Source organism: Falco biarmicus, chromosome 1 (assembly GCF_023638135.1).
Source record: "Falco biarmicus isolate bFalBia1 chromosome 1, bFalBia1.pri, whole genome shotgun sequence".
In the NCBI taxonomy this organism is placed as follows: domain Eukaryota; kingdom Metazoa; phylum Chordata; class Aves; order Falconiformes; family Falconidae; genus Falco; species Falco biarmicus.
Genome location: NC_079288.1, coordinates 86,693,473 through 86,713,348, shown reverse-complemented (window position 1 = coordinate 86,713,348; position 19,876 = coordinate 86,693,473). Strand labels below are relative to the sequence as shown.

The following is a 19,876-nucleotide window of genomic DNA, read 5'->3' as shown; positions in this document are numbered from 1 at the left end:
GCTTTAGGTCAATTTAACTTTTACCTATTAAAATAAGTGAAAAATAAACTTGTAAAGCACTGGCTTCATAAGAAAAGCAGCTCTCCTGATTTCACTGGCTTGAGGGTTAAGCTATGAACCTGGGGAAGCATAATGTAATGCTACATGATCAAGCAAGAAAGAACCACTTTATTTTACTTGCTTTGATTGTCACAAACCTATCCTAATGCTTGCCTGTTGGTTGTTTGTACAGTTTTTAAGAAATATTACTACTATGGGCACACGGGAGACAGTTACTTGGAAAAAGCCCGAGCTGATGCTATTCCAAGCCTCGGCATCAATACCACCTTCTTGATGAATTCATCAGTGAGCAGATCCATGTCCCTAGAGAATCAAACAGGCATGCATGATGTGCATTATGGACGTGAAACTGCCGTCCTTAGTCTCATGTTGATGCTGGGTACCCTTTGGCTTGGTCATACACTCTATCAGTTTAAGAAAAGGTGAGTTACTTCATTCTTAGAGCTCAGACTACTGGTTATTTCATATTACCTGTCAGGAATCGCTGATGGCTTAGATCTTAATTTTGTAACCCAGAAAAATCAGGTGGAAATCTTCCATTAGTGGTGGTGGAAGCCAAAGCCAGAGATGAACTTGGCTGGCCACCTGGAAAATGTTAGCAGCAGAACAAAATGTTCAGTCACTGGACGATGTCCTTCCGTATTTGATTTGGCGTCACAAGTGACTTTTTAGAAAGCTGTGGGTGAACTATGCATTTCTCGTTGGAACCCCTGTAACTCCCCCCCATACAGGCATTTACTGTTTTGGTGGGTAAAAATCCCAGATGGTGCTGGAAGATCTACTGGGAATGTACCTTCAGGGTGCTCTTGGGACTCAACTGCCCAGCTCTAATTTGGGTTTCACTCCCGTTGCCCTTTAAAACTCTTCTTTTGAAATGCAGTAAGCAATTAAACTGAAGTGGAAATGAGACACAAATTGGTGTTTGGAGGACATTTTTCTAGCTTGCATCTTAGTTTCTTGTTTCTTTATGGGTTTTGCCTATGCATTCATAAACCTTCAAAACTATAGATTCCAGAGGATTTAAGGCTGAATTAAAGACTGATTCTTCACTCCAAGTATCTCTTTAGAATTGCAAGACTGGACTGAATTTTCACTTGTTGAAGTATTAATGCTATCTGGATTAAGCAATTGTCCCTACAGTGAGATGTTGATGGAAATCTTTTTCTTTTTGAATTGCAGTCCATATCTGCATGCAAGAGTACGTGAAATTCTGTCCGACTGTGCCTTACCGATTTCAGTTCTGACTTTCTCTGTTGTGGGTTCGTATATCTTCAAGGAAATTGAAAGTAAGCTATATTTTTATTCTCTGGAATCCTGGGGTGTATGAAAAAGAGAAATTAAACCCTAGGAAGGTTTTGCTAAAAAAAAAAAAAAAATAGCAAATTTCTTCCATATAATTTGACCTCCCACTACCTCAACACCTCAGACTTCCTCAATATTGGATTTAATCCGTTCAAAACCTTGATGAAACAAAGCTGAGTGAAGTTTTTTCTCTGGACAAATTATTCCAGTGTGTCTTTTCATTTCAATGTAATCTAAAGTACGTATCTCTTACAATAAAGAGGATCAACAATTTCTGGCAAAGAACAAAGGGTAGAGTAATTAGCAGGCAGGAAGTGTTGTTGCCAGTCAGACGTAGAGCTGATGATCCCAGTCTGTCCTCTTTGTCTCCAGTTTACGTTTTCCTAATTTAATTTAGGTGAAATGGTGCAGAGCATCTGGGCAGTTCTAAATTACACAAGGAAATCTAAAAATGAGACACCATTCATTGGCCAAATAGATCAGCTTTTCCATATCAGGAAGTGATAACAGGGACAGGAATTGCATTGTCCTGTGGTGACGTGACTGGGTGATGTGAGGAAATGTATGGAAACAAATAAGAAATGGCTTTTTTCTGTGATGGCCATTCCATCCAGTTGGATTGTAAAATGATGTGTGGCCATGTGTGATTTATCCCTAGTCATGGATTTCTTCCAGTGGCAGGAAACTTAGGGGCATTTTAAATGAAAATGACTTGCACAGCTTGCTGGATAATGAGGAAGCTTTAAAGTGCCTCTGTCAGTTGACTAACTGAGCAGGACGAGTATAGTGCTAGTTAGAAATAAGGTTTTCTAATTCAAAAATGCCTTGAATCTGCGGAAAACAACTTTCCCTCTTTTTGTTTTGCTCAAATATATGTAATGGCTCACTAGGACTAGCACTGGTCTGTCAAATCAGGATGGCAGCCAAGTTCTAAGAGGATGGAGGAAAAAAATAAACTAAAACAGCCAGATGAGCCCATCTTGTATGGTCTGACTCCCACATGACAGAGCATCATGCCTGGTTTGCTGCATTAGCTCCCAATAGTTCATGGTGTGGATAAAACATTACTTGAGTCCATGTGGATGATTGCACAATAGGGTGCCTCCTAATGTCATTCCTCTCCTCTTTCCAGTGTCCAAATTCAACTACAACCCATCTGAGAGCTTATTCGTGCTTGCCCCGGTCCAGTCTCTCTCCATCGGGTCAGTGATGAGCGCCATGGGGCTGGGATTCCTCCTGTCAATGCTCTTCTTCATAGAGCAGAACATCGTGGCATCCCTCACAAACGCCCCAGAGAACAGGTAATACTTTTGGTGTTACTCTTCCTCTGTGGAGGTATCGAGTCTTTTCCCGGCACTGCTTGTCTGAATATTAGAAAAGGTTTTCAGGACTTGTTCTTCACAACTCCTGTTGTCACAGATGAAAGTAACTGTACTGATCAACTCCTCACCATCTCCAAAACCCAATATTGTGGCAAAGTAAAGAATGCAGAGCATCAGTGAGCTCATCACCTCAGCCTGTTTCTTCTTTGCCGTGTGTGAATGTTATGTAGATGTTTTGTATGGTTTGAGGTCTTGGGATTGCTAGCGAGTGTCTGACACATGTGGACACTTGCATTGCTCTTGCAGTAAAGAGAATTTTTTGAAAATGAGGAGCCAGTGACCTACATAAATGTCATAACGTGATATGCTGCAGCTGAGCATCCGAAAAGAAGTGTTTGGAGCTGGTAGTCTCCAACTGAGCTGAAGTAAAACAGTATGTCTAATAGGTCTGATTTATATGCAAACTTGAGTTAAGATGTTGTACTGTTAAAGTATTCCCTCTGATGTTTTTATGCCAACTGCAATCAGATATGATATCAAGAATGAACGTGCATGACTTTTCTCAGGGAATCTACCATGTCTCAGAGGATTTTTTTTTTTGCTAATGTAATGTGTGGGAGGGTTCTCTCCTTGCATAACATATATTAGCATTTTCCATGTAGCTGGAGTGACACTGAATCAGGGGAGAGAAGAGCAGCTCAAATTCGGTTCACACAGTTTACTAATTTGGTTTTCTTTAACCACTTGATTTTTTTTTTTCCTTTTATCTTTATTATATCCCTTTAAAGTTTTGCATAAATCTGTAATGTAAGTGGGTCATCTCTTTGCTAATATGAGTTTCTTCTAAACTTTTGTTATTTTCCACTAGAGTGTCTTTAAGGAATGTAAAATATTTTTTTGAGTTCTTCATAGTGTTTTTCATAATGCCTTGTTATAGGGCTGAGCTTATGCTAATCAGGTGTCAGGGCATGGGTTTTTAGAGATGGAAAAACTAGGACTTGACACCTTCCGCTTGTGGTACCATTACAGAATAAAAATACCAGTGTCTGTACTAGCCAAATGGAGAATGTGCTGTTTGGTGTCTTAACAAATGTAGTGATTTCCTCCTGGAGAGAGAGAGAGAGAGAAAACACCCAACCAAAAACAGAGAAAAGAAAGTACACTGATATGCTTCGCTAAAAAAATAATTAAAGCAAGCATATAGGACAGTCCAAGGAATACTGGGCCAGTTGGGCAGTGTGACGATGACCTAGGATAAGGCATCTAGATCTCTGTATGCATGTTGAGCTAGGCAGGCTCAGTGGAGCCTAATCTATTGGTCAAAGCAAGTGTATACCACAAGCAGCACTTGAAGATTGCAGAGACCGGTGTCCCAGGGAGACTAAAACGATGCTGCTGTTAGATGTATGGCCTTTGTACACAGAAAGCCCTCGGAAAAGGGCAAACAGGACAATCAAATGGTAACCCTGGGGGTGCTGGAGAAGCTTTTGCTTTGAGAAGGCAGCACGTGAACAGGGGTTGTGCTTTCAAAGCATGAGTCAACACAGGAAGCGTGTTTACAATCCCACCCTTCCTGCCAGCACCTTCCATCTTCAGAGGCATTGCAATGTAGATGTCTACCTGACCTAATCACCCCATGGCCTCCTCAGTCAATGAAGGTGAGCACTTCCAGTGACACTAGTCGTTTTGTTCCAAAACCAAACCCCACCCAGGACTTCTGCTGCTCCTTGAGATAGACATTAGGCATAGATCTTCATGTGCTGGGTCATGTCTACTAGCTCCATGCGTGTCACGTCCTAGAGCATCTTGGATGGCTCCAAGTCTCTGCTTAGATATTGAACAGAGCTTGCTTGGGTGACATTGAGACACCTAAATGGTGCTTTCTTTCTAGCTGATGATGGCCAGAGAGCAATTCAGCTGATCCCTGGTGTTGTGTGAGGTTACAAACTGCTGTGTGCTCTGACGGCCAGGTAGAAACCCAGCTTATAGACCTTTAATTTAGGTATCAAATTCTGAGGGTTGAATCATTCCCTAGCCTTTTTCTAGCCTTTATTCATAGTATGTGAGTACCACGTGGGTGTATTCAGGAAAGGGGAAGACCCTGCAAAAAGTGGCAAGGTTAAACTGTATGCGAGTTCAGTGTTAGCAGCTGCTGTCTGTGTAGTCCTTGCAAGCTGAATGTGAAGTGGTCAGCTTCCTTGATGAAGGCTGTCAGTTTCCCCCTTCCCTAACAAACAAAACGGGGAGGCTGCCGAGCAAGTTAGAAGTGTATGTCCTTGGTTGACTACCAAGGAGAAGCTGAAGTTTAATGACTTTGTCCCATTTTCTTATCATGCAGTAGCAATTATATAATTAGGGGATTACTGCAGCATACTGAGCACGTGTTCTGCTTGTGGGGAAGGAGGGAGATCACAGTTAAAAACATGATGGGTGGGAAACTTCAGTGTCAGTATTTTGGCAACCTGTGCCTAGGTTTCTAACCACTCCCTTCATGGGCTCTGCTAGCAAGTATACATGTCTATTTTGAGTGGACTCTGCAATAAGTGTAGGAGCAAAATGCTGATGAAATTTTCATGGGCTGTTGTTTTAGTGGGTTGCCTTTCTGCTCAACGTTGTTCTTTACAGGAGATGACTGCTTTGGGAGCAAGCTATCAAATTTCATTACTTTTCAAGTTGGTGTAGTGCACACTGTAAAGCAGGAGGTGTGAAATCGCTCTGTGCATGGAAGTGCACTTTGGCGTTTAGCATTTGAGCTCAGGTTCAGCAAGGGCAGCCTGTTACAGTTTGCACCGGGTGTCAACTGCTGTCAACCAAAACCTCATTTCAGGTTGGTGAAGGGAACCGCTTATCACTGGGACCTCCTGCTTGTTGCGCTGATCAACACAGGGCTGTCTATCTTCGGCCTCCCATGGATCCATGCTGCCTTCCCTCACTCCCCAATGCATGTCCGTGCCCTGGCCTATGTGGAGGAGAGGGTTGAAAATGGACACATCTATGAGACGTAAGTAGGAACCGCAGAGCTATCTTGGATCTCCTTGCTTTCGTTTGTGGTTTCATAATCCTTTAGGTACAGTGGGTTACGTGGTTAGGGTTAGCTGTAGTCTTGAAGGTCTGCAATATATGAAGGTGGAAGGGAGATGCACCAAATGAAGCCACCTCAGCCAGTATGGCTGGTGGCCTGGCTTCATCCCCCTTCGCTGAAGTGCTTGATTTAGGACAGGCACAAATTTATGCTCTTGTCAGTGGCTGGCAGCAGCCTGCAGGGATTCCACCCACCCCAGTGCTAATTGTCCTCTGGAAGAGTTGGCCAAGGCCTTTTTCAGGTTTATCCTTGTGGAAAGCTGAGGAGATGTCTTGGCCAGCTCTTTTCGAGATGTCTTTACCAGAAAAAAATCCAGTCTGATTCATTGCTGGAAACCTGTCTGGTGGTTATTACAAAGGGTGGGAAAAATGCAGCGTTATTTCAGAGCTCCCATAGCATCTTCCACCACATTTTGGGAAGGCGGCGAGATGCTTATTAAATTTTCTTGTTTTTAAGAAAAAGCAATTGAAGCCATGCCTGGGTCATGGCTTTTTATTTCATACCAGCTTTTTTGCTTTTCTGAGTTGTCCAACACACTCTTATCAAAGACCTATTAAAAAAATAGTAATTTAAAACCTAATCTCTATTCTGTAGTGGGATTCATGAGAAATTATCTCATCTGTTTGATCTCAGCATGTTACAGTTGAGTGCTTTTACCTCAGAAATGGCAATTTCCACTCATATGCCATTAGTTTTAATTATGCTGTCTTGGTTTCCATTTTCAGAGTTGTCACTTATCAAAAGTGAGGCTAAGTGGTCATTTACTTTTGGGGATGGAGTGACTCTGTCTTTTAATTTCAGTCTTGCCTTCACACTATTCTTGGTGCCAGCTGACCTAGCCCAACCTGGTAAAGTTACTTTTTGGGTCGGTAACAGACAGATTTCACCTTCCACACCTGGAAATTGCAGAGTCCTGCTGCTCCCTGCAATGTTTTTTACAGACTCTTCCTGGGAGATCAGCCCCTTGGGCTTGTGTTCCCATTATTACACTGGTACTAGTTGTTCCCATAACTATATCTGTCTGGAATAAAGACTAAACCATATTTTTTTTTAAAAAAAGCAATTTTGTAATCTGAGTTCTGTAGGACTTTAATCTGTGCCTTTGCTCCTTGTGCCCATGATCGGCTTTGGGATACCTCTTTTCTGAGGTGCAGAACTTGCACTTTGAAACCCATGTGCCAAGCCTCCCTCCTGTGTCTTCTGTTGTCAATTTTAATACCTGGTGGGTTTTTTCCTCTTCTGCCACCCACTGCCTTGATTATGCATTCTGGCTTCTCCTTAGAAAGTCAAGTCTTGTGTCCAGATTAAGGACTGCCTTCTGTCCTTGTCCTCTGCCCCTTCATCCAGCTGCCCAAAACCAGCACTGGAGAACCCTCTTTGGCCAGGCTAACCTGGATATGGCTCCAGTAATTGTCATGAAAGGGCTGAGGGATGCCCTGCTCTCACTAAGCATATTCCCTTGCAGCACAGCTCTTCCTCTGCTGGAGGCAAATCAATGTGGAAATGAGTGCTGCAAACTGGATATTGGGAGGGAAGAGGGGGACAAGGATTTCCTAGTTATTTTAACTCCCTTTGAGACTGAAGCAATTTGTTCTCTGGAAAGCACTGAGCTATAAACAGGAGGCTCCAAGCAATGTTGTTTTGTTTTGTTGTTTTTTTTCCTCTTAGCCAGCTTCACTGAAAAAGAAACATACTGAAGCTCAATTAGAAAATCAGGAGTTCTTTCAGAGCTGGCTCCCTTGGCAGGCTCCTTTCCTGCACTCAAATCAAAGCTCTTGATGAGCAAGATGATATAAACAAGAATAAAGGTCTGTCACAATGAAAGCGAAGATTTCTTCTCCCCTGTAGAACAACAACTTGAGTTTCATGTAGCAATCTTCAAATAGGCTCTCATTACTCATGTGGAGGAGGTTGGGAATGGCTAATCCTGTGCTAGCAATGTTTAAAGGATTCTGGGGAAATGAGCCTGGATTAGATGCTTTAATCTCTATTAATTACTTAATTTCCATTGCAGCACAGACTTTCTGGAGCTGTTTCTCTAAGGGCCAAACCAGATTCTGAATACATGCAAATTAAAGGGTTTCATCTGTTGATTTAGTGACTGTTCATGATGTCCTTACCCTGGAAATAAGATGCTAGAATTGACAGAAGACCAATTTGAGTCTGGGAACTTCACCTTAAAGATCTCGTGTTTGGTCAATTATGAGCAATTTTAACAATGTTCTGATAAGAAATTCCAAACTAATAAGTGGCATTAGCGTGAGCTGGCAGTAGTCGTTGCAGTGCATCTTGTATGTGATCAAACACTCTTCAGTGCCGTGATTGCTGCATCCCCAAGAGATGACAGCAGAAAATTTCATAAACTTCAGAAATCCATTACCAAAGGGCTGCTACTCTGAGCTGTTCTGTAGTTGCAGACTTGCATCTGATTGAAAACTGGTGGCTTCATAATCTAATTTTGATCCTGAGCTCTTTGGTTTGCATGACTTGACTTGCAAGGAACCTAACAGACTTGAGTGCTCACTGATGCTTGCAGATGACAAGCATCCCCAGCAGTGGGTTAGATCTCTGCCTGAAATAGCAGAAATGATTCCTCTGTAGCTTGCCCAATGACAGGGTCAGGGAAACTTGTGCTGTACCTGGATGAGGCTAAATCAGCGCACCCTTTCGCTCCTGCTTTACTGGGCCACTGGAGAGGCTTGCAGTGGTTCTGGTAGCTCTGAAGTAGTCTGACCACTGCTTATCAGACTAGAAAATTACTCTGAATTAGCACTTTCAGTTGTACTTTAAGCTGATTGGCTCTGTTCATCTCCAAGACTTCTGTTCTGTAGTGATCCAAACCTGGAGGTTGTGGAAAGGGTGTCAAACTCTATCCACCTAGGTGATGTTCCAGTTCTTCCAGAGCTGGCAAGAGCAGTCTGCAGATAGAGCGAAGTACTCTACTGTCCCTTGGCTTCTCTAGGCATAGGCAGGGACACCTTGACACAGGAGACTTGAAAGAGGATCAGAATAAAATTTGTTTGGAAGGAGGAGAGCTGTGGTTTCTGCTGTTTAAACCTAGCCAGGGGAAGGGGGGAGGTTACTTAGAGCTTAATACCTCCTGTGGCTCCTCTGTGCATCCTCTCTTGGTAATCCAAGATATGTATATTTTGCCCTGTTACTTGCGAAGGAATTCAAGTGTTGTCCTCAGGACTTTGTTTTGTGATACCTGTTGCATGACTGCTTGTGGTTTAATTCTGCCATGTTATCCAAATCCTGAGAGCAAGCCTTAGGCTGTGACCCTTTCCCTCTCTCTCTAAATACAGGTATGGAAGGCTCCCTCATCCCCACAGCTTCATTATGCTCTTGAATGTGTAAACAGATTTGAAGTTCAACCTGAGCCTATAAGCAAGATTCTCAAAAATCTAATATCAAAATATTGCTTCCCAGTGAATTTTCTGTAGGACAGAAGGAATTTTGAAGTCCAGCAGTACATATGTAAAAGAGGGAAATGTGTTTTGATAGGTCTCATGGCTGGCTCTTGTGTTAATCTCCAGTATTTTTTGTACAGGGTTAACTTGGAATATTAGATCTTGCATCCAGGGAATGAGGCTGATAGATGACACCAAAACAGCCTTTGGGCAAGAATTTCTTCTGATAATAGGGGGATTTACTCACTAGCTTATCCACTGAATCAATGGATTTATCTTCTCAATTTAAGTTAAGAATCCTCCTTTTCTGTATTTATAAGTAGTCTTGAAAGATGAGGGTTTTCTTTCCTCCTATTGTTTCTGGTAATTTTCTTTTCAACTAAACCTGTGAGCATCTCCTAGTTTGAAGCGAAAAGAAAATAAAGCAACATCCCCTCACCCCCCAAGTATAGTCTGAAAGCTGCTGCCTGCTTTCCTGTCAGTCTTTTTTTTTTTTTTTCCCTCCCCATTTGAAAAAATCAATCTGTGGTCTGTCAGCTCTGGAAAATTTGCATTAATTAATTACATGTTTTGCATGGTAATAGGCAATTTGCAGCTCAACTACTATTATCCACAGCAGAATTAAATTTCTAGCTCCCTATGTAGTGCTCTTAGCATTCCCTTCCATATAAACAAGGAGATCCTCATATACATCAAAAATGCTGACTCTCAGTCAAGAGAGTGCAGACTCTTCTTTTTTTAAAAGAGGTTCATTAGTTTCCGTGGAAGTCAATGAGTTTTCTTTTGGATAGAAGCCAATTGCATATGCACGAAGTAAATCGAGGGAAGGATTACTTCCCAGAAGGAGGATTCTTGCCTGGTGTTTTTGCAATGTGCTAAACAGAATTAGTTTAGAGAGCAGTTTAGTTCAGGATGGGATGTGTGGAGCTTCGCAGAAGGGGAATTTGGCATTTTTCCAGCTGCTCTGTTTGAGCTGCGGATTAAGTGCTTGGCCTGGATCCAGCAGAGCCCTGCCTTCTCAGTGTCAGCATGGGGCTAGAAGTGCTGATCTTGGTGTGGTGGAGATGAGTTTCCCTTTCCCGAGCAGCACGTGTCCTGCACCTACACAGAGCAGTGAGCCCCTGTGATTAATTTACATGGATACTGTGATATTATTGTGCTCCTCTAATCCCTGTTTTCTTGCTTGCAGGATTGTGAGTGTGAAGGAGACCCGGCTGACAAGTGTAGTGGCAAACTTCTTGGTTGGCCTTTCGCTCCTGCTCCTCCCTTTTCCTCTTCAGTGGATTCCGAAGCCGGTACTCTATGGCCTGTTCCTCTACATCGCGTTGACCTCCATTGATGGGAACCAGCTCTTTGAAAGGGTGGCTCTCCTGCTCAAAGAACAGGTAGGCGGGCTGGGGCACCAGCCTGGTAGAGCAGAGAAGGAAATAGTACTGAACTGTGCCAGGAGCTAACACAGAAAGCTGCTGGTGTTGGGAATGGCATTATCCCAAAACTCATGTTCTCAGGAAGCTGATTTTTGGCTCCAGCCTGCACTTTGCATATCCCTTTCACCTTTCTCTCCAAAGTGGGAGTGAGACTTGATGTCTCTAGTTCAGTCTGGCAGCCACTGAGACATGAGCAAGAGGAGCTTTGTCCATTAAAGTGGACAAATGAGTGGGAGAACAATGCAGTGTCAAACAAGAAAAGTGGCATGATTATTGTAGGGTTAAAAAAAGGCAGTAGCTGAATTGTTCATCGAATGGCACTGCATCTCGTCAGTCTTTCAAACTCTGTATAAATTGCTTTCTGTATTTCCCTGCCACAAAAGCACTTGAGCTTTCTTGTTCAGAGTGATGTCTTCCATATAATCCTTCTCTTTTCAATCTGCTAAGAATTGCTCTGGAGCCCCTATCTCCAGAAAGCAAAAACGAATGCATGAATGAGCCAGGACAGTTGCTACCAGTGAAGACACCCCTAAACTGTGTAGAGTACAAACCACGAATACTTTCAAACAATGCCTTTTAAAAAAAAACAACAAAAAACAAACAATTGTACAAACTGTTGCTTACTGAATGTAGGGTGTTTACGTTTTAAAAACACACTGTGATGTCATGTCAGCTGCAGAGTATGTGCATTTTAAAAATAATATTAAAAAGCACATGCATAACACCAGTAAATTGTGACCTTTAATTTCCCCAACAAAGCTTCAAAACAGGTATTTTTGCTATATTTTACACTTTCATTTTGTCTTGTGTAAAATGCCACAAGATGGGATTTTAAACTCAGAATGAAATGACTTGCATATTACTGAAACTCTTCTGATGTGGGGTGAAAAAACCTGGAAGATGTGTTTTGAAGCTCTCTGTTATATATGTTCAGAAAGTGTTAGTTTGCAGTGTAGGCGGCACCTGGGAGTAATAACAAGTTTTTGGCTCACCTTCTCTTATGTAACTAGGGTCAAGGGCTTAATAAGCCTAACATTTGGCTCTGCGTTTCTGCTAATCTACCTTGATCTTTAATATTACATCCCTGAAATTAAACCTGTGAAATCCAAGTAAAGATTACATTTGTCATGTCAATTTTTGAATGAGGATTGAATAGTTACTGATGTATGTGGAATATTATTTCTGGGTTTAGTACAAATTATGTGTGGAATTTTCCAAGCTTCGGTTTGGAAAATTAAAAAGTATTGTCAAGTATGGAGATCTCCCTTTTCTGGAAACCTTTTAATGAGTCATGGCATAATCTGAAATCCATTGAGCCTGTATCGGTGCCAGCAGACAGTCGCTCATACACTTCATTGATGTATAGACAGTGAGTCAAAGCCTGTGCTCAGACATGAGCAAGTAACTGTCAAAAGAAACCACGAGTGAGATTTAGCCTATTAATGTCACTTTTCCCTCTTTCTCAAAAATGAATAGCTTATATGAGTTGAGAAAATCACTGCAGTCTGAGTACAGTCTCTTCTCGCACCTCCCCAATCTCATCTCCTGGTCTTCCCTTGCTGGGAAGAAATGGGACCACCAGGGACAAGCATAGTCTGATCAGCAGAAGACAGAAGGCTACAAAATAATGAGGAGCTGGGTTTCAGGTGGAGAAACCACCCAGCAGTAACACCACCCAAATACATCTGCTTACCATCCACCCCCCTGCACGCCCCCACAGGCACTTCACAAATTGCTGCAAAGCCCTGGTAATCCTACTCAGGGGAATCTCATTACTGTACTTATCAAGATACTTTATTGCACTCCAGATGCTCCCAAAGGCAATCTTAGCTGTGTGGTGTGTCTTTTCTTCTTCAGGTTTCTAGTGCCCAGTCATCTTCTGTGTGTTGTTGCCAATGGTGTGGTTTAAAGCGCTTGCTTTAACCCTGCAAATCCTGCACTCAGCTGTTGAACCTGTTAAGGACTCTGTTGATGCACTCTCTGTGTGTGTAAACTGATGACTTCCTTAAAACCCTTGTGTTCAAAAGCCTGATCCACATTCTGCAGTCACAAGTCCAGGTCACTGCACGCCTAACATTTAATTTTTCTCTTCCCAGACTGCTTATCCTCCGACACATTACATCCGCAGAGTGCCGCAGAGGAAGATCCACTATTTCACAGGCTTGCAGGTCCTGCAGCTCCTCATTCTCTGTGGTTTCGGCATGTCACCATTGCCCTACATGAAGATGATCTTTCCACTCATCATGATAGGGATGATCCCAATCAGGTACAAAGCTTGGCTGCCTTTTTTTTTTTCTGCCTTCCATGCCTTTTGTCTTCAGGCTTTTGGATTACAGGAAGCCTGAGCAGTCTAGAAGGGCAGTTGCTACTTTCCTGAGTAGCCAGAACCTGGCAGTAGGTGATGGTGACCTCTTTTCTTACCAGCTGCTCAGGCCTGAGAAGGAATAGTGCAGAAAGCCTGTGATTTTACTGATGCTGGGTGTTGTGCAAAGGGTTCTGGGCTGACAGAGGGGCAAATAAGTCTCCTTTTGCAGTGCCTGTGAGATGCCTGAGCCTTCCCTCTAGGTGGTATATGAAATGTTCCTTATTGCTTTGCAATTTGATTTCATAAGACTTGTGCTCAGAGCAGAGCTAAAAACTTTTCCTAAGAGGAATCCTTATCTCTTACCCAGTGCTGTGGTGACCTAACAGACCACCTGTACTGCTGAATGCCGGTTGATCAGTTAGGTCAAAGTCACATTTAGTCCTAAAATGTATCTTGCAGACTTGAGAGAATCATTGAGAAATTTAACTAATTTCTTCCTTAATGTTCATTAACAGTGACTGCCTATCATTCTCCAGTTAAATCATTCATGCTCTCCATCCTTTGGATGTAATGAGAAGCCATAAAAAGATCTTGGAAGGAACAGTTCTGTTTCCAGTCCACTTGATTATTTTTAGGCCAGCATGGTATCCAGCAATATCTTGTTGTCTTTGAGCTTGCAGTCTTGGAGATTTTCTGTCTCAACTCAAAGATTAGGGCTACTTACGCGATGACCTGCAAAGACAGCTCTTGTGGTGTTTTTCCTTGGGGAATGAAGATAGGTCCAGTTCTTGCTAAAACAAAAGCAAATGTCAAAACTACCATGGCTTTCAACTGGACCAGGTTAGAGCTGTTTGTTTATCTTTAAAAATCCAGCCCAGTCTTGGAAAGCACTGAAATAATTGTTCCTATGGTAAGTGTCTCTTGCCCACCCTTCACATAGGCATTACTTTGACTAGTTAAGTGTCTAGTAAATACTTCAACTGTGTGTAGTGCTGGATGATTGTCTCTTGTGGGAACTGCAAGTCTCAGCACAGAGCAGCTCAGTACAGAAAAGAAAACATGGGACACTTTGCCAGACATTTAAGTATCGGATATAGTGTAATAAGCTAAATTAGTGTGGAAAGCATGCTGTCAAAGAACCTGATTTTGTAATAAGAGCTGGATAATTTAGTGGTGCAAATATAACTTCCTTTTAGTAAATAAGATAGTGTCATCTTATGCTAGCTCTGTTGCTAGCTTATTTCTCTTTCCAGAGCAGATTATTTTTTTTTAGTAGCTGGATAATCAGCCCTGCTGCTAAGGGGAAGATGGTGCTACCTGGCACATCAGAAACTTGTCCTTGGATTTCCTTTCTTGGATTTCTTTTGCCTTCATGTAGTTTCTGTGGACTCCAGCTGACAAGGCAGCACTGTGCTGCATGAACTCTGTAGTTAAAAATTATTTTTTTCACCAAGATTTGGCACTCTAGATGAGACAGAGTAGAAGAAATGAACTATCTTTCTCCTTTTTTTTTTTTTTTTTTAATTAAGAAGTGAAGGGAGGAAAAGGAGATGGTGCAGTAGTCAGAGGTCAAAGTCAAGAGTCAAACCCAGATGAGCGATCATGGCTCTCCTATCCAGAAAACCAGCAGTGTTACTTGTCGGTCTCAAAGGCACGTTTTCATCTGCCCGATGTGTGATTTGCATTGTCAGTGGTAAGGGTCCACTTATGTAGTGCTAATAGGAAAGCTAATGGATTTCAATGGCTTCTCATTATTGCAGTGGAGCACAGCCTGTTGGGAGAAAATGGGATCTCTTTGGGCATCCCCAGCTCCTGGCTTTGATTCAAAACTTTCAGTTGCACAGAGAGGCATAATCTTCTACCCAAGTTCTCTGTGATGCTTATCTGTGCTCCTGTGGCTCTCCAGCATTTTATTTCATTACACGTCTATTTAAGCAGATCCTGGTACTTCTCAGTAGTAAGTGCTGCTTGGGATCTCTTGCAGAGCTATTGAAAAGGCCTTTCCAAGTCAAACTGGCTTTCTAGTGCTTTGTACCTTATTTTAGCAGCTGAAGAATAGCAAGGAAAAGTGTTAAACTAAATATGCAGTAGGATTTAATGAGAGCAACTTCATAGCATATTGTTATGGTGTCGTGCCTTTTTCATCCAAATATGTTAATTCATGAGGGTGTTTTTGCAAACAAATAAAAAACACGAATGTTTTTTACTCTAAAGTAAGAGAATCACTGTCTCCATGATCCAATGGAGAATCCAGACACTGGATAGGGATAGTCTTACCAGCAGCTGGAGGAATAAAATCACAGCCCTTCTTAGCCTTTTGCCATGGTCTGAAGTTTTGCTGACATATTTGGTGCTTCTCTAAAGTTGGAAGCTCCTGTGTCTATTAAACCTTCTTTGTGGTGAGAGCTGAAAGGAGTGACCTGGCGTACTTGGAGAACTGAGGAAGTGCAAGACAATAGCTCTTGTAGGCAGGTCTTTAAACCACCATTCCAACTATAGTGAAGACAGCGAAGAAAGTAGAAATCAGAAATGGTGATTCTTAGCAAAGTAACCCATCTGTTAGCAAGCTGGAGGCAGCAGGAAGCTGCTACCTTCCTCCCCAGCACAAACCAGGAGCATAGCTGTGGGTCAGGTGAAAGCTAGATTTTTGGCACCTTGAAGACATTGTGGTGACAGCGTGCTCTAAGAAAGTGACTTTTCTCCCATGAGGATGAGGATGTTCTCTTTCCTCTTCAACTGAAATGAGGAGGCTTCTTCCAGGAGGAACTCTGCACTGTTATTCCTATAAATGCTGCATTTGCTGACAGGATTGGTTGGTTTTGCTTTCCCCTACTTCATCTCCCCTTCAGCCGGGTGAATCTGCTGTACACATGGCCATGGCAAACTCATCTGTGAGTGTTGGGACAGACAAAAATGTTATGTGACTATAAACAAGCACTAATGCTATCTCTCTGGTTCAATCTTAGGTATAACCTGCTCCCTAGGATCATCGAAGCCAAGTACTTAGATGCTATGGATGCAGAGCATTAAATGGGGTCCTTCACACATGGAGCAGCGAGGACAGCTCTTTTGGAGTTGGAAGGTGGCTTTGCCGAGGCGTAGAACAATCTATCTGCAGTTCTTTGTTTCACCACTTTCTTTCTGCTCTAATATGGCATTGGTAATGCACACATATCAAAGATCAATTGAGCGTTGAAGTGTCAGACCAAAACGGCCTTGAACTTGGGAGGCTGATGCTCTTTGGAGCTGTGAGGCAAGCAAACTTTATGGAAAATGCTACTTTCCACATCCCAAAACTGGAAACCCCAAAGATCAGCGTGTCTGTATGGTTGGAGCATGTGTTCTCAGAGCTGTCATGTGTTCCCTAGTTTGGGGTGGGGGTGGGGGTTTGGAAATCTCTCTCTTATGCACCATGTCCCTTTCCTCCAAAACACTGTAAGGACAGCAACTGACCATTCTTTTACAGAATGACAGTCTTGTTCTGGCCTTTGAATTCAATTTCCCGTGTATACAGTATTCCCAATCTGGTATTCTAGGTGGGATGGCCTCATGCTAAACCACTGATGTCAGGAGAGATGTCTAGTCATCACCTGAGATTAGTAGGGTTGGAAATAGATATTATTTGTACTGATACAATCCACAGCTTTGCGTGAATGTTTAATTCCTACAAACGAGCTGGACGTGTTCAAAGGTTGGATTTGTGTGGTGATATTGATGAAACTGCATCTGGGTCTAAGCTATTTGGAAAATATTTTGGATCTTTCTTCCATTACTTCTCAGTAATCAAACACAGAAGTGTAGTTTTGCACAACTGCAACAGTTTTGCTTGCACCCAGAGTCAGATGTTGAAACTTGTCCAAGGGCAGTTGTGTTAATGATTGCATATACATATGTACAGTAGTGCCTATGTGTACATATATACATATGGATTTGTGTATATATTTTGCATAGATATACAAATAGGCCTGATTCTTTCAAAATATCAAGTGTTTTGTGCAGTCGGTGTTACCTGTGATGTCTTAACCATATACTTGTTCCCTGCTTCAGGGCTGCTTTTCCTCATTTGAGATATGGTCACTTTTCTTTTTGAAGCTGCTCAGTTACTGTTTTTGTTCATGTGTTGCTTTATTCAAATTGTTCCTTTGCTTTCTTCTTCCCATGGCTTGAGACCTTCATCATTCTGTCTTGATGCTCTAACATGTGAATTTTGCATTTAATTTTGATTTCCAGTATGCAATGAAGGTTTTCCTCTTTCGCCTAATCAATATTTGTTGGTCATTTCATTGTTTCTGTTTTGTAGCTAGTCTCCGATTTTCCCCACTCCCAGACATTATATTATATTTCTGGATGAATTTAACTTCTGCTGTCTTTTATATTTCAGTTTGTTTAATTTTGCTTGTACTATGGTCAGTTTTCTTATTTGGAGTACTGTGAAACAAGCTGCCCTTCAGTTCAGTGCTTGCCCTCTGCTGCACACTACAGATCACAGGTAAAGTGTTAAGAAAAATGTGGACCTCTGAAGACAATGAACTTTCAAAACAGTAGATATGAGAGAAGAGTAATACAAAATGAAATACAAATATATTATTAGCACAAAGAAGTGTTTCTTACCAATTGCTCGCCCAGTAAATGGTGCAGAGTGTTTATCAGCACATGACCTATTGATTGGGTGTTCCTCTGTGTGATGAGGAAGACCAACTCTGTAATGAGAGAGGAAGGCTTCTCCTTCCTAAAAAGATTCTATACTGAAACTAAGCCAGGCACAAGCCACTGAAGATTTGGTTTATTTCCACTAAATATCAGATGGCATTTCATCTTAATGTAGCTGCCTATGGCTTTAAAACACGTATGAAAAACTAGATTTTTATTTTCTTACAAAACCCTTCATCTTCGTATTGATACTTGATGGAGGAGAGCAGTAAGAGTGTTCCCAGTAAGGTAGCCATGGTTTACATATCTCTGAGGAATTGCAGGGGAAAGCCCGCAGCTTAGCAAGCAAAACAACATTGTGACCTTGACAGCATGACCTTTACATTGCAAAAACCAACTCTTGGGACTGCTGGGAAGTCACAAGGTCAGGATGACCACCCCAGTACACCAAAGCAGGTAACACCACGCATTTGGCTGTCAGTCAATCTTGGAGGCAGCAGGGGTAGCTCATGCCATGTCTGATAAGTGGTATGACAGCAGGTATAAATCTGTGTGTGGCTTCTGATCACCTTTGTCAATATTTCCTGGCTTTTGAGTCATTTCTGTGGTGAAATCACTAATAGCTGTTACTAAGGTCTACGTGTAGAAACAGGGGGCAAACAGGATTTCAGGGCAGTGCAAAGGCGGAGGTGGTAAAAGTATGTCTGATCTTCAGTCGACAGAAAAAGAGCAGGTGACAGCAAAACAGTTCAGTACCTGTTGTACAACAGGGAGTGCAAAGGTCTGACGATGCTTAAATAACATGCTTTTCCCACAGATGTCAAAAGATTTAACCAAAACTAGAATCAGAAGTGTCATCCTCTGGTTGAGTGAGCTGTTAGACACACATGTCCTGGGGTTGCGCCTCTGGTGCCCCAGCTCTTGGCAGGAAGAAGTCACCCTGTGGGGTGGTTTAAATCTTATTGTGGATGCTGTGGCTGGAGGAAGGAGGAGACAGGGCCAAGGGGATGTGGTTCTGGTCCTCTTTGGGGAAGAGCAGAGGCCGTGGGAGAAATTTCCAACAGCATAGAGCATAGTGGGGTGAACTCGCATGCTGGTCTTTCCAGAGGAAGTGGTTTTGAGATGTACCCTCCATCCCCCCCACTCAGAAGGACCAAACCGTCCCCATTTAAAGCACTGATTTCAGATAGTGTCAAATGTTGCTAACTGAGAGAGAATGTAAAATCCAGATAGCTTGGGGGAGGGGGATGTTAAATATCCATCATAACTCTTGTTTGTATCTTTTATTGCTCTTGCTTTAGCAATATGACTTCAGTGTTCGTGCTTTCTTGTAGCATCAACAGGATTCTGTTTTGCAGGGGTTTCTTTCTACAGAAGTCAGGGGCCAAAGAATCAACTGATGGGAAATCAGCACAACTTGGGAAAAGAAGTTGTGCTGACTTAGACTGGTTGAACATTTGGACCCATGTTTTAATATATGGGTAAATGTGAGACTCAAGGCCTCTTGTCTCATGAGGAGTTGTAATGATCCTGCAGAGGATTTTTTTTTCATACAAATACCTTTTCTCTTCTTGTTTGCTTCTGGTTTTGCTGACTTTAATGCAGGCGTTTCCAGGAAGTAGGCTAACTAGGGAAGGAGAGTTTGTTCAGAGTTGATTGAGCACTTTAATACTTCTGTGAAGGTTAAGACAATTAGAATGTAAAAGAAGTTTTATTATAAGCTCTTTATATACGCACAATGCTATGTATAACTGTTGCCAAAGAACTGGGTTTGAAAGACGTTGGTAGCTATTAAGAGTTCATGACGTTCACCTGGAACTGCAAGGTAGTGAAAAGCTTCTGAAACAAGTGGATTTTGGAAGTTACACTTTGACAGCTGCCAAAATGATAAGAAACTGAGGATAGAATAAACTTCTGCTCTCAAACTTGTAGTTTTTGATCCTTGCATTGAATGTAGGAGCTAGAAGTTAGCTTGACAATTAAAATTGGATTTATACCTGAATAGTTTTGTTGGTCCGAGACTTATTTTGTTGCCTTCAGAAATACTCTTGACATGCTATGTGCGGAAATAGATGTGTTTCTCCATGTAAATTAAGGAAAGTTGTTGAAAACATGGACTGCTGAACTGGCAGCGTAGCACTTTCTAGATTGCTTAGGAAGCGAATCTGACAACTTCACTAGCAACAATCCCCAAATTCTCTGGCGTCAACATATAAAGCTATTAATAAATGTCAAGGTCTACTTGGATATGCATCAGCGCATTGCTGTGAAAGGATGGGGATGGAGTAAATGAATTTAGCTGGTTTGCTTCAGAGCTG

At 42.1% G+C, this 19,876-nt stretch overlaps 1 protein-coding gene across 9 annotated transcripts in view; it reads left to right on the top strand.

Moving 5' to 3' along the window:
- The window catches only part of SLC4A11 (solute carrier family 4 member 11), a 123,823-nt gene extending 104,263 nt beyond the window's left edge, over positions 1 to 19,560 (top strand). For 8 of the 9 annotated variants that reach the window (XM_056344473.1, XM_056344482.1, XM_056344466.1 and 5 more), the window contains 7 exons: positions 233 to 482; positions 1,240 to 1,346; positions 2,495 to 2,663; positions 5,512 to 5,685; positions 10,366 to 10,561; positions 12,700 to 12,869; positions 15,875 to 19,560. In XM_056344473.1, coding sequence (XP_056200448.1) covers positions 233 to 482; positions 1,240 to 1,346; positions 2,495 to 2,663; positions 5,512 to 5,685; positions 10,366 to 10,561; positions 12,700 to 12,869; positions 15,875 to 15,938 — 1,130 coding nt within the window. In that variant the 3' untranslated portion in view covers positions 15,939 to 19,560. The remainder of the gene's footprint in view (positions 1 to 232; positions 483 to 1,239; positions 1,347 to 2,494; positions 2,664 to 5,511; positions 5,686 to 10,365; positions 10,562 to 12,699; positions 12,870 to 15,874) is intronic. The other variant, XM_056344520.1, reaches the window with a different exon arrangement.
- The last annotated feature ends 316 nt before the right edge of the window (positions 19,561 to 19,876 follow it).